The 14202-nt window shown below is 50.6% G+C and overlaps 3 protein-coding genes across 3 annotated transcripts; 2 read left to right on the forward strand and 1 right to left on the reverse strand.

Annotated features, from left to right (window-relative positions):
• Nucleotides 1-878: 878 nt before the first annotated feature.
• LOC128073922 (torsin-1A-like) lies at nucleotides 879-3427 on the forward strand. The gene is made up of 5 exons (XM_052669257.1): nucleotides 879-1073; nucleotides 1961-2229; nucleotides 2314-2489; nucleotides 2780-2907; nucleotides 3025-3427. The coding sequence occupies exons 1-5, from the start codon at nucleotides 887-889 to the stop codon at nucleotides 3267-3269; spliced, it is 1005 nt and encodes a 334-aa protein (XP_052525217.1). The 5' UTR covers nucleotides 879-886; the 3' UTR covers nucleotides 3270-3427.
• Nucleotides 3428-4112: 685 nt separating this feature from the next.
• On the forward strand, nucleotides 4113-8986 carry LOC128073920 (torsin-1B-like). The gene is made up of 5 exons (XM_052669254.1): nucleotides 4113-4386; nucleotides 4469-4734; nucleotides 5794-5969; nucleotides 6597-6724; nucleotides 7039-8986. The coding sequence occupies exons 1-5, from the start codon at nucleotides 4128-4130 to the stop codon at nucleotides 7302-7304; spliced, it is 1095 nt and encodes a 364-aa protein (XP_052525214.1). The 5' UTR covers nucleotides 4113-4127; the 3' UTR covers nucleotides 7305-8986.
• Nucleotides 8987-10359: 1373 nt separating this feature from the next.
• On the reverse strand, nucleotides 10360-13961 carry LOC128073921 (torsin-1A-like). Its single transcript, XM_052669255.1, has 5 exons — nucleotides 13732-13961; nucleotides 13358-13623; nucleotides 12574-12749; nucleotides 12356-12483; nucleotides 10360-11719 (listed from the first exon to the last, which is right to left on the reverse strand). The coding sequence occupies exons 1-5, from the start codon at nucleotides 13943-13945 to the stop codon at nucleotides 11469-11471; spliced, it is 1035 nt and encodes a 344-aa protein (XP_052525215.1). The 5' UTR covers nucleotides 13946-13961; the 3' UTR covers nucleotides 10360-11468.
• Between the last annotated feature and the right edge of the window lie 241 nt (nucleotides 13962-14202).

Consider the following 14202-nt stretch of genomic DNA (forward strand, 5'->3'; position numbering starts at 1 on the left):
ACCGCGCTGTTTGCTGCCCTGAGAAATCGCATTTCATAACACGAGCTCTGTGTGAGCAGACGTGAGCGCCCCTCCTGATTTTCTCAGGCATCACTTCCAACTTCTGCGAAAGTTTCACCGTGTAAATCCTGGACGAATCTCTTTGTCTGACACCCCATCTAGCGTCCACCACGGGCCGATGCAGAGGACTGATCGTCAAGGAAACACAGCCTAGAAAACTTCTTCCCATCACTTCTAGCAGCTTGCTGGGGCTCTGGGGGCCCTGCGTACTCACTGTGCAGCTGATCCATCTGCACCAGAACCCCAAAACAAGGAGCCCCGAGCAGGAGCAGTGCCCAGCATGGGACTTGGGCAGAGTGGACTCCAAATCTGGAGCCCTATGGCTTCCCATGTGCTTGATGTCCTTGGCTCTGAGTGCGAGGCAATCCTTATTTTAAGGACAGGGATCACAAAGCTGGTAGGACAAAACACCTGCTCTGAGAATCTGGTCTGAAAAGGCACCTTTTTGGTGTGTCCCATCCCATCTGTGAGCTGCAGAGCTGCAGAAACCTTTGGGTGATGTACAGCTCAGCCTGAAACAAGCACTGCTGTGTTCCCCGTGAATGAAGCAGCAGCTCCAGCTGCCATGAGGTTCCAAGCCCTCAGAGCTAGGAACATTCTGCTTGAGCTCTCCCCATGCTATACCCCTCATCCCCCCGCAGTACCCTGCTCTGACACTTTCATTTCACAAGGAACAGAGTGATAACTGTTAATCCACCACACGGAAAAAGTGGTTTCTATTTGCACAAACAGCTTCATGCTCCAGGAAGTTTGCGTGGTTTTTTGTTTCTTTTTTTTTTCTTTTCTGCAGTTTCAGTTTTGCTTTCCTTTCTTTTCACTTCTCACCATGAAGCTTCTCCATGCTGCTGTGCTCTCCATCCTTGCGCCCGTGCTGACGCCCGCCATGGATCCGCTCAGTGCTTCCCTCATTGCGGGGGGTGCAGCCATCGGCTGGCAGCTCTTCTCCCCTCACTCCTGGCTCAGGTGCAGCCTCCTGGAGTGCTGCAATGCGAAGGACACACTGAACTTCTCAGGTAAGGCAATGGGAAGGGCAGCGATGGCCCTTCCTGGGGTGGGGTCGGGATTCCCAGCACATCTTTTGAGTGCTTGTGGAAAGAGAAGCTCCAGAAGGCAAAGGCTTCTAACACAGCTTATCCCAAACCCCAGCCACTCGTTGCCTATAATCTGTGCTGAACAATGAGCAGTGATTAGTGCTAGCTCTAGGGTTCAAAACATTGTTTCATTTCCCCCAGATAAGCAGTCTGGCATTTATTTCATCCTGAAACTGCAGGGCTGAAAAAACCTTGAGCTACTTTCTAACCACACATTCCAGTGCCTGTCACTTGGAAATCCCCCTCTCCTGTGTCATAGGACTGCAAATGTTTCCTTTCAGAGCTGGTATGTAAATTTCAGGGGAAACCCTCAAGTACTGGAGGTCCCTTTGCCTCCTGATGCTGCAATACATCGCTTCATACCAGCTCTGCATTTGACAGTGACAAACAGGCTGTTTCCTGACACTTCAGTCACTGAAACACGGGTTGGAATTCTCGTTGAAAAGGACATTATATAGCAACATAAGCATGGGTTTCTATAAAAGGAAAGTGTTCTAGGGGACTCAAAAACAGCTAACGAGAATTGAGCACATGCATGGTATCTCTGCTTATATACAGAAGACCCCATCCCAGAGCCTTACAGAAGGCAGTGGTACGGTGCCATGAAAATTCATGGCAAACTCTCCTGCAAGCAGCTTGGTTCCTGCAAATGCCATTGAGATCTGTTTCATGAGTCCGCTCCTGAGTTTGATTCTCTGCTGGTTCATGATCTCAGGCAGTGTGTTTGCTCCCTCTGATGGCCATCCAGCTGCATCCAGAGAAAAGGGAGGAACAAATGTCATCTTCTGACTCTGCCCTTATTCTTCCAGTTGTGAAGATGGATTTGGAGCAAAAAGTCTTTGGCCAGCATCTGGCTGTCCAAATAGTTCTGAGAGCTCTGAGTACAAACCTTCACTCCAAGCAGCCCAAGAAGCCCCTGGTGATGTCCTTCCATGGCTGGACTGGCACAGGTAAATCATTTGTCAGCAGTATCATTGCAGAGAACCTCTACCGACTCAGTGCGTGGAGAAGGAGGTTTGTGCACCACTTCAGCACGGTGCTGCATTTCTCACATGGTTCGCATGTCCATCTGTATAAGGTACCTGCAGCTTTAGCCCATTTCTTCCAATTTATCTGCAGCTGGGAGTTGGCAAACACCAGATTGTTTTGTTTCTTCTCACAGAAGCAGCTGCAGAATTGGATTCGGGGCAATGTCAGCGCCTGCCCAAGGTCCCTTTTTATCTTCTCTGAGATGGATCAAATGCCGCATGGCCTGATAGACTCAATCCTGCCATTCCTCAGCTACCGCGATGAGATTGATGGAGTTTATTACGGCAAGGCGATCTTCATCTTCCTAAAGTAAGGAAAGTGAAGGGCCAAGAAGGAGTTACAGCCCCACAGACACAGCAGGGACAAAGGGAGTGCCACATGCTGACAGGTCTGTGGCTGAATCAGCGCAGCTGAGCAGCTCAGGGTCCCTCCCTTGCTGTGATCTTTGTCACTTCCCACTTCTGGGCAATCCCCACACAAAGGATCATCACCTCCACTCCAGTGCAGAATCACATAGTCACTCAAATCACTGCCAAGACACGAGCACTAAAGGCAGCAAAGATGCAATCTAATGAGCCTGTGAATCTCCTTCCTAACAGCAATGCAGGTGGAGATAAGATAACAGAGATTGCTCTTGATTACTGGAGAAGGCTGAAGAGGAGAGAAGACATTCCTGTGGAGGAGCTCCAAGATCTGCTCTCTGAGGACATTTTCAGGAACCCAAACAGTGAGTACAGCACCTCCTGTGTGTGTGTCAGTTCTCTGCAGGCTGCTCCACAAAGCATGAAGCAGTGCTGCCTCCTGAGCATGCTGATGGCAAAGCCCTCCGTGCTCTCTCTTCCAGGCGGTTTCTTTCAAAGCCAACTGATCCAGAAGAACCTGATCGACTATTTCATCCCTTTCCTCCCACTGGAATACAAACACGTGAAGCAGTGTGTCCGGGAGGAGCTGCGTGCTCAAGGGCATCCTGAGGAGGAAGACCTCATCACCGAGATTGCCTCGGCAATGGCAGACTACCCCAGCGAGGAAAGGCTCTACTCCAGAAAAGGCTGCAAGACTGTGGCCTCCAGAGTGGCTCTGAGCACCTAGGCACCACACAGCTGTACCTCGTGCTCCTGTTGCAAGACCCAACCAGGCAGAAGGACTCGTATCAATGCCCATCTGTCTACATCTCCTTCCTTGACGGATTTATCCTGTTCCAGAGGGGCCTTTTGTGAAGCCCTGTAACAAATCACAGAATATCCCAAGTTGGTGGAAAGGACCCATAAGGATCACTGTGTCCAACTGCTGGCTCCATGCGGAGCCTCCCAGTAAAGCAGACCATATGGCTGAGAGCGCTGTCTAGGTGTTGGCTGCAGGGCCAGCTTCCCGCACACCCCTTTGGGGCAGCACTTCTGTGCCTTGTGCTGTCACCTGCCATGTCCCTGTCACCAACCATGTCCCCATCACTTTCTATGTCCCCATTGCCTGTCATATCCCCAGGCCTGACGTGCTGCCCTCTCCCTTGGGCTCTAATGAAGGAAGACAGAGAGGGGAGGCTGAAGGCAGCGGCGTGGGAAGGGAAACGGCCTTTAGGTGACAGCGGGAAAACATGGAGGGACAGCGTGGGGGACAGGCACTGGGAGCCACATGTGGCACTGAGAGGAGAGACACCAAGGGTACAGAGTTGGCACCGAGGGGACACTGGGAGCCCGGGGTGGCAGCGAAGGGACACGACAGACAGCAGAAGTAGCACTGAGCACACAGACACCTGCAGTTGGGAGGGCGCTGAGGGGACATGGGTGCCAGGGGTGGCACTGAGGATGCGCTGCACCCCATTGCTGGCACTGAGGGAACACTGGGTACCGGGGGGCGGAGCACTGAGGGGACACACAATGGCGCCACCGGCACCGAGGCGCAGCTCGCCCCGAGGCGGTGAGGACGCACCGCCCCTCGCCCTCCCCAAAGATGGCGGCGGCGGTTACCCGGGGGGCGCGGCGCTTCCCTCCCGTTGGCGGCGGGCCGGAAGCGGGGCCGTGCGGAGGCGCCATGCGGGCGGCCGTGCTGCTGTGGCTGCTGCTGCCGGGGCTGGCCGCGCTGGAGCCGCTCAGCGTGGGGTTGGCCATCGGCGTGGCCTCGGCGCTCACCGGTTACCTGTCCCATCCCAGCTTCTACTGCAGCTACGTGGAGTGCTGCCCCGGATCCGGGCACCGCCTCAACGCCACCGGTACCGGGGAGGGTCGTGGGTTTTGGGGAGCGGAGGGGTCTGTGCTGACGGTGGGGTCGGTGCTGACGGTATTTTCCCGCAGCGCTGCGGGAGCAGCTGGACGGCAGGCTGTTCGGGCAGCACCTGGCTAAGGAGGTGGTGCTGCGAGCGGTGACGGGCTTCAGCAACAACCCCAGCCCCAAGAAGCCGCTGACGCTGTCGCTGCACGGCTGGGCCGGCACCGGGAAGAACTTCTTGAGCCAGCTGCTGGCCCGGCACGTGCACCCCGCGGGGCTGCGCAGTAAATTCGTGCACCTCTTCCTGGCCACGCTGCATTTCCCGCACCCGCATCGCGTGCCGCTGTACCAGGTGAGCGCGGGGCGGGTTGGGGGTGGCAGCGCTGCGGAGGCTCGGCCGCCCTGCCGCGCCGTGTTGTGGCTGCGGCGGTGCCGATAGTGCGGGTGCTGAAGGCCTGGGTTGATAAAGGACCTCAGTGATCCTCCTCTTCCAACCCCCTGCTGTGTGCAGGTCACCAACCAGCAGACCGGGCTGCCCAGAGCCACATCCAGCCTGGCCTTGAATGCCTGCAGGGATGGGGCATCCACAGCCTCCTTGGGCAACCTGTTCCAGTGCCTCACCACCCTCTGGGTGAAAAACTTCCTCCTAATATCCAACCTAAACCTCCCCTGTCGCACTTTAAAACCATTCCCCCTTGTCCTATTGCTATCCACCCTCGTAAACAGCCGTTCCCCCTGCTGTTTATATTCTCCCTTCAAGTACTGGAAGGCCACAATGAGTTCTCCCCAGATCCTTCTCTTCTCCAAGCTAAACAATCCCAGTTTCCTCAACCCTGACAGGAGAGCTGCTCCAGCCCTCTGACCATCTTAGTGGTCCTCCTCTGGACAGGAGCTCTGAGCTCCTTCCCAACCTCAGTGATTCAGTAACTCTCCATACTCTGTGCATCCTTGAGAAACAAGTGGCCATGGGGTGCTGACTGCTGCTCAGCCCCACTGCACTGTGCCATGAAAGCGTAGATGGGAGAGTTTTCATGTGGCCTTTCTCCAACCTGGGGGTTTCTTATCTTCACATTCCAGTGTTCGAATGGATGCAGTTGTAGGTGGAGGTTCTGTAAGAAAGAGGAAACACTGACTTAAAGCAAATAGACAAACTGTTGCAGCCAGAGCTCATCATCCTATCCACGCACTAAGGAGAAAGAATGAGGAAGTTTGATTTGTGAGCAGGGAAATAATTCACCTTTCAATACAGTGTTACATCCAAGGAATCGATTGCAGTGTTTATGGCCTTCTCTTTGGGAAAAAGGACACAGCCAATGAGCTGGGATGGGGGCAGGTGGGGAGGGGTGTCTGGACTCCCTATGACCACCTCATGGCACACCCTCATCTTGCAGCATTTCTCACCTTGTTTCAGGAGCAATTGCAGAACTGGATTCGGGGCAACGTCAGCGCCTGTCCCCACTCCGTCTTCATTTTTGATGAGATGGACAAAATGCACCAGGGCCTCATTGATGCCATCAAGCCCTTCTTGGATTACTACGAGCAGGTTGATGGGGTGTCCTACAGGAAAGCCATCTTCATCTTCCTCAGGTCGGTCGCATCTCTTCAAAAACTGATCTGTATTTATGATGCTAATGGTGTTCGTATGGGACTTCATTCAGAATACAGCAGAAGAGATATGAGAACTCACGAGACCAGAGCACAGCTTGCACGAGAGCTCAGATTTTGGGGAAGTTCTTTGGGATAGGTGCACTGGGTATAGCTGGGATGGAGTTAAAATTCAGGGCAGCCTGTTTGGTGCCTGTGTTTTGCATTTGTGGCTAAAGCAGCACTGATAACACCCCAATGTTCGGCTGTTGTTTGCACAGCCTCAAGGATTTCTTTTTTTTCCCTCGCTGGGTGGTGGGCAAAAGGCAAGGGTGGGAGTGGGCACAGCCAGGAGAGCTGAACTGGACTAGCATGGAGGACATGTCACACCCTACAGTGTCATGCTCAGCAATAAAAAGTGAGGTAGAGAAAGAAGTGGGGGTAACAGCTTCCAAGGTGAGGAGCTGTGAGAGGCTGGCTGGGCACTGGGAGGGTGGTTATTTTGGCTTACAGGTTTCTGTTTCAGTAACTTGTTTGATTTCAAGGTTAACAATTCACGTGACCAGCTGAAAAGAGATTCTGACTTCATTGTGTCTGCTCACTGCTGTAAACTTTTCTTTTTTTGAATAGTAATGCTGGTGGTGACTTAATTAATAAAGCAGCGCTTGACTTCTGGACCAGTGGAAAGCGCAGGGAAGATATTCAGCTGAAAGACCTTGAGCCCATGCTGTCTGTAGGAGTCTTCAATAACAAGAACAGTAAGTCCCGTCCCGTCCCCCCCCAGAAAATGGGAAATTGCTTTACTTCACAGCACAGGGTTAGTCTCAGCAATCTGCACCTCACCTACCCTGACTCTGCTCTGCTTTTTTCTGACCCCTGCCTTCCTCAGTGCCCCATCACCAGGCCCTTAGGTTCTTTCACTTCAATGTCATCCCCTCCCAGAATTACAGCAGCTGCTCACGGGTAGATAAACCTCTTTGTATATCAACTCTGGTCTGCAGAGCCTACCCAAGGCGGGCCCAACTTTAGAGAATGTCCTTCCTGTATCTTTTTCCTTCCTTCAATCCTGCAGGTGGACTGTGGCACAGCAGCCTCATCGACAGGAACCTCATTGACTACTTTGTTCCCTTGCTGCCCCTGGAGCACAAGCACGTGAAGATGTGTGTGAGGGCTGAGATGATGGCCCGCGGGCACCAAGTCGATGAGGAGGTTGTTCAGGCAGTGGCTGATGAAATGACATACTTCCCAAAAGAAGCAAGAATCTACTCCGATAAAGGCTGCAAGACTGTACAGGCCAAGCTGGACATCCACGAAGACATCGCAAAAGCCATGGACTGATTACCCTTCACCTCTCCAAAGCACTTTCAGAGCTTTTGGAAACTTTCTATTTGCACTTAAGCTTTTTTAATATTGCAGGGAATGTGGTGAAAATCCTAGAGTGAGTGGTGTGGGCTTTTAAGCTTTTGTTTTTTAACATAAAATCCCATTGTTCATCTCTAAACTGGCTGGTATCCAAATATTGCTCCCATTTTTTTAACCTTTTAGAAGACTTATGAGCCTGACACCTTTGGTACTGGATAGCTTTCCTGATTCACTCCTTTAAGTGCTAGGATTATTAAATCCTTCACTGCCCTTTCCACAGACCTGCAGCAGAGGAACTCTTGCAGGCAGTTGTACAGAGAGGCTCTAGCTTATGAGACAGTGAAAGGATTTATATTGTGATCAGACCTGTGGTGGTGTCAGGACAGGCACATACCTCGATGCGTTGCAGTCAGAAGGTGGCTGCTGGAGGCTCCCATCTTCACAACACACTGATGCTGCTGTGGCTCCTACACGTGAGATTTCAGCTACTCAAGGACTGAGTGGTGGTGTTACAGTTCTTGTCTGACTTGCAGCATATCGTGTATCCTGCTATAGTAATATGGAAAGTTGAGATGAGCTCAGGGGGAGCTGTCACTAAATGGTGGAGAAAGGGGGAGAACGTAATTATTGCTCCCCTTTCTTGGGGAAAAAGAAATTGTGATTTTTTTTTTTTTTCTTCTAATATTTTTCTATGGGGGCAAAATGAATTTGCACAGTGACTCCATGGCGTCTGCCTTCCTCAGCACAGGGACACACAGGAAGGGGCTGACTTACAGCACAGTGGGCCAGTTCTGCTTCTTAGGCAGAAGTTGCTCTCAAGGGCCTGACTGTCACAGTGTGGGCTCCTGGAGGCTGTGATGTCTTCAGCAATCCCTGCAGCTGAGGAGCAGGCTCTCCTCCCCTTGCCCTGTTTATGAGACACTTTCGTGGCTGATGTTATTTTTAATAGTGTATTTTTATACTGAACTTTAAGCAACAAAAATGCAATGCTGGAGAACCACAGAGAAGGTGGTATGGGAAAGGGCTTCAACCACCACTAACCCCATACCTCACTGGGCGATGAGGGTGTTTTTATAATAGCTTTTATCACTGAACAATGTCTGAGAAAGGTGGGAAAGACTGAGCCTTCCCCCACCACGTCAGGCTGGGCTTTGGAAGGCTGTTGCAGCTTTAACTATTCCACCATCCACCCATCACTAGTGGGTCAAACACAGTGGTGCAAGACAGAAGTGCCTAACATTTCATTGATTAGTTTTCTTGAACTGTTTTAAGGGTGTGGGCTATTTTTGAACCACAGCATCTGCTCCATCACAGACGTGATGCCAAACCTACAGCTCTCACTGTTACTGTGTCCATGGAAATGATAGCAGAGACCTTAGCATTAATGTTCAGCTCTACTTTAGAAGTGTCAATTGCCTTTTACAGCTCCACGTGGAGTTTGTCAAATGTTGGCAAACTGGTGGTGCTGATGCAATCTCCAGAGCCAAATGCTAGCTAGCCATTAACCTTGGGACATTGGACTGCAGTTTTCCATATGCAATGTTTTGCTTATTAACTGACTTATTTGTAAGTGTAAATGTTCTCACCACTTTTTCTGTTACTTCAACACTAACTGTTACCACTGTACTGCAGTTGGAATAAATGTTCAGTCATTTCTCTCTCTTGCCTGAATCATTTTGAGCTACAGAAAAGTTGTACCGCGTGCAGCTTTCAACCAGCTGCCCTGAAGAGCTTTCTGCTGTGCTTCCTTTATTCTTAATCATGTAATTGTTGGGTAAGCCTACTAAATAGCTTGCTCATATTAAAGCAGGTTGAGCTGTCCAAGAACACGGTAAGAAATTCAGTAACACAGCTCATTAGGCTTGGGTCTAAGAACCAGCTCCAGAAAAGCCATAAAGGCTCTGCTGTACAGAGCTCTGCAGCCCAGGGTCAGGCAGATGCATCCCTAGGGCCAGGCTGCCTCCTAGCAAGGGAAAAATCTAATCTAAGAAAGATAGGTAGCAAGAGAAAGATCCTAAGGAAGCACTTAGTAGGTCACTGCATTTTAACCATAAAGTCTTGCTTTACAAGCACAGCATGAGATCTGGGAACTTTCCCTGTAGACTGAAGTAGCAGCTGCTTGTGCTGGACTTTGGTAAGAGCAAACAGAATCCAGTCTTAGGGACAGCTCAGCTGCTCCCACCGGGTCAAGGCACCGTGTCTGTCAGGCTCAGACCTTTCCCCCAGTTTGACATTTCTCCTGCTGCTGTCTGCTCCCATTTCAGGTGGCACATTAATAAAGAACAGCCCAAAGTACCCTTTCACAGCAAGACAGGGTCAAAAGCTGTTTGAAACCACACGCTTTAAGAGGGAGGAATAACTGCAGGATCAGAAGGGCCTGATGGCAGTGGGTTCTGCTCCCAGACAGCTCCATGGTTTTGGATACAAGATGTGCTGGAAGCAGACTCCCCAATCTGAACATCACTTCTGCATCCTCTGGAGGAAGCTTCCATTCACCATAAACCACCCAGGGCTATGATACAATAAACTACTGCTGCAGTGTCTGACAACTGCTCCCATTGATGCTGCTGTAGCACATGGAGCAGAGCTAAGAGCACATTTAAGGCTGGACGAGCTCCAGCTCTGCTTGGCTGAGCTGCTTCTGTTGATGACAAGGTACCAGACAGTAGTAAAAGTTTATCGTTTCCATGTCTGCTTTTTTTCCATTAACTCGTCATTTTCTGCGATCATAAAGCCAAAGGAAGATAAGTACCTGAGTTCAGAGCATGTGTTTGCTGACCAATTCTAGGACTGATAAGTTAATTGGCGTGTTACCCAACTTCAGAGCAGAGCTGCAATGTTGAAATCTTCACAGCTGCTTCTTTTTTAATTTCTTCACGGGGAAAACTTCATGATGCTGCTTCTGAAAACGTGGGTGCTCCACTCACCTGGCTTCTGCCAGCCACACTGCATGTTCTTTCTCAATGAGGGGTCAGGGTAAGAAATTAACATCAGAACACAATGCAAAGAACAGCAGAAGGCAGCTCAGAAACACATTTCTGATGGGAAGAATTTATTGTGAGAAGAAACTGGAATGCAGAAGGTTTTGCAGTGCTCACATTCAGAAAGAAGCCTGACAGGCTGCAGTAACTTCAGGTGATGTATTTCACAGCTTTTCCATAAGCATTTGGATCCATTTTCATCCCAAATCTCAAAGGCATACAGCATTGTGAGAACAGGAAGAAGGGAAAACCCTGCAAGCTGCCTTCTGAATTCTCTATGTCAGGGAGGAGAAATCTCTTTTCCAGTTCCTGGGTGTAAAATCAACTTGCACACTTTTCCCATTAAGTCACACCCTTTCCCTGGAGCCAGCTCAACAGGCACAAAGCACACTGCTCTCCTCCTAGGAAGATCACAACTAGGAGAGCATGTGGTAGGCAACTTCATCCATTAAAGAAATAACCCAAAACTGGAATCAGTGACAGTGAGGAGACAGACAGGGATTCTTAACTCATTTCTTCTCTCTACTAAAGTCCTCCTACTGAACTCTGTTGACACCAAGGAGTTTTATATTCTTAACTCTGACTCAAAGAAAGCCCATTTTTATGGCTATTTTGAGAAAGATATTCTTTCCAATGCTGTGCAATACCAATATACTAATTACACAACATGCTCTTCTCTTTGCTGGAGCCAAGCTAGCTGAGAAAATACACACCTCCTGCTTGTAATGCCATTAGAGGAATGCTTCTTCACGAGCCCACTGAAGGCTTTCACAAACAAGGACTTCAATCATGATTCTCTACATTGCCAAGAGGCCACCCACAGGAACCCAAACAATTACACTTTGGCCATACCCTCAGTCCTACTGTTCCTTCCAACAGCCTGCCCTGGGGTTCTGCTGATCCACAGCACGTGGGAGAAAGTCTTCAGCACCGTCAGAGCCCTCAGTTCACAATGCAGCTCTCCCTGACCCTGATGGCACGACGTGCCTGGGAGCCGTGATCAGTGACAGAATAAAAACGCAGAGGCGCTGCTGCTTCTTTACATACCAGTTAAAACAATGTTCCCTCCTTTAAAAAGTGCTTACAAATGAAATGTCCCGGGTTCTCCACTTCATGATCAAGTTAAATTTGCTCCTTTGCAGGTTGTAGCAATAAAGCCTTATAAGTCATAGTAATAATCCAGCTTTGCATCCACAGTTTTGCATCCTTTATCTGAATAAATCCTCTCCTCTCGGGGGAAGTAGGTCATCTCATCTGCTACTCTGCTTAAAATGTCTTCATCCACAGCATAGCCACGGGATTCGACCTCTACCCTGACACACATTTTCACATGTTTGTATTCCAGAGGCAGGAAGGGAACAAAGTAGTCAATGAGATTTCTATCAATCAAGGTGCTGTGCCAAAATCCACCTACAAAAGGAAAGAGAAGGGCTTGGTCACTGCTCCTCTTGGTAAACACTGCCAGGGGATGAATATCTACAAACCAGGAAGAATCCATCTGTGTTTTTAGGGCCCCACAAAGCACAAGTCAATCTAAAATTAGCCTCAGGGTACTTTCTGCATTGTCTCAGACACACAGTCTCGGTCTGCTGGATCTCTTCTGAATGTCTGCGTTTAACCCCTGCTCCCAGATGCTGGTCTCACAGCTTCACCTCTCACCCAGAGAAGATCCTATTTTTCCTGTTACCAGCTCTCACAAACCAGCTTGTCCTGCTCTTTTTTTTCCTTTCCCAGAGCTTGCATCAGCCTTATATTTCCTTTGTTTGCTTTCTGTTCAGCACATCAGTATTGAAGAGAACATCAATAGATGCACAGCACAGAATTCCCCCCACAGACATCACACAAGGTGCAGATGGGTGTCCTTAGCTCTAATTCATCACAAGAGCTGTCCCATTGGCCACAGATTGCACTGTGGCTCCAGAGGCCAAAAACTGGAGACCACATAAAGCAGAAACCACCACTGTGAAATACAGTGTGTGCACTGATGGCTGACTGACATTTTTGCAGGACTCTGACGGCCTCAAAAGCGATCCCAGCTTTACTCACTATTTTTGTTATTGAAGACAGACACAGACAGTGCGTTCTGCATGTCTGTGAGCTGTATATCTTCCCTTGCCTTCCCATTTCTCCAGAAATCGAGTGCCACCTCTGTTATCTTTTCAGCTCCTGCATTACTACGAAAAGAGAAAACAAAGGTTGTAATGAAGGTAGTTTTAAAAGGCACTGTGTGCACAGAACAGCAAACCCAGAGAGTTGCTCCTTACCTAAGGAATATGAAGATGGCTTGTCGGTATGACACTCCATCCAGAAGCTCATAATAGTCCAGAAATGGCTTGATGGCATCAATGAGTCCTGCGTGCATTTTGTCCATTTCATCAAATATGAAAATTGACCTGGGACAGATGCTCACATTTCCTCGAATCCATGACTGCAATTGGTCCTGAGTGCCATAGAAACAGGAGCAGCTGAGTTTGTGTTGAAAAAACAGAAGGCAGGAATTCTGCTCTCTGTGTTTTGTACTCCTTTCAATTGCATTATTGCAATAGCTTGGCTTCTTGACTGAAACACAACTAAAAGTTCAAAATAACACTTAAAATGGTTCTGAAAACTGAAGATACCCAGAGACAGGATGAGACATGCGTGACATCTCAACAGAAAGATATTCCTGAAACCCCATCAAAAAGGAAAGGCTGAACATCAGGACAAAAGATGAGTACCAGGAGAAACAGCAACATGGAGCAGAGCCTTGTGAGGCAAACCGAGTGCTTCCAGCAGTGCTTTGGTCCAAGCATCCTCCAGCATCAAAACTACACTGACACTGTGAAACCCCACCTGTAGTCATTGCAACAAGCAGAAGCAGAATTCAGCCCTCAACCCTTAGTTCAAACCACTCACAAATTAAATGAAGACAATGATGAGTCCTTCTTAAAACACAGCATGCAAACGAAGGCTGTGCTGTATTCTGAGATCCTCTCAAGATCTTCCAGCTCATTTCCCACCCTAACGATGCACTGCACCCCGTCAGCGCCACCGCCCTCCCATTTCTACCTTGTAGAGGTTGATGCTGTGAGCGTGAGGGAAATGCAGCGTAGCCACGAACTGATGGACATAGTTACTCTTCAGCCCCCTCTTATAGATGCTCTCGGCGATGATTTTGCTGACGAAGTTCTTGCCGGTGCCCGTCCAGCCGTGCAGGGACAGCGCCAGCGGCTTCTTGGCCTGGGCGTTGCTGAGGAATCCCCGCACGGCCCTGACCACCACCCTGCTGACCAGGTGCTGTCCGAACAGCCTCCTGTCCAGGCTCTCCTGCAGCGCTGCGCAGCACACCGAGCCGTTAGCGGCGGGCAGAACCCCCGGCCCCATCCCGGCGCAGAACCGACGGGCCGCCCAGCCCCTCCCCGCTCCCCCTGCCCGGCCCGTACCGGCGGCGACGCGCTGCTCGTGCCGCTGGAGGCAGCACTCCCTGAAGTAGCAGTAGAGCCGCGGGTAGGAGATGATGCCGGTAAGGGCCGAGGCGGCGGCCCCGGCGATCGCCAAGCCCAGGCTGATGGGTTCCACGGCCCGCGCGGGCGGCGCAAGGAGCAGCAGCAGTGCCAGGCCCAGAGCCGCCCGCCGCGCTCCCCGCCACAGCTTCATGGCCGGCCCGGCCGCTTCCGGTCCGCCGCTTCCGGCCTGAAGCGCCGCTTCCGCCGCCGCCATCTTGAGCCAGGGCAGAGGCGGGGCTGGGGGCCGCCATGTCGGGCGCGGGTGACAGACGTCCTCCTGTGCCAATAGCGAAGTACGGAACGTGGCGCCTTCAGTCGAAAGAAGCATCAAAAGAGCGATGTGTGCCGTCGTGCCTGCAGGAGGGTGCCGGGGAACAGGCCGTCCGCGATTGCAGAAAGAACAACACG

This window comes from Tympanuchus pallidicinctus, unplaced genomic scaffold (genome assembly GCF_026119805.1).
Source record: "Tympanuchus pallidicinctus isolate F22 unplaced genomic scaffold, pur_lepc_1.0 scaffold8, whole genome shotgun sequence".
NCBI classification, from domain to species: Eukaryota; Metazoa; Chordata; class Aves; order Galliformes; family Phasianidae; genus Tympanuchus; species Tympanuchus pallidicinctus.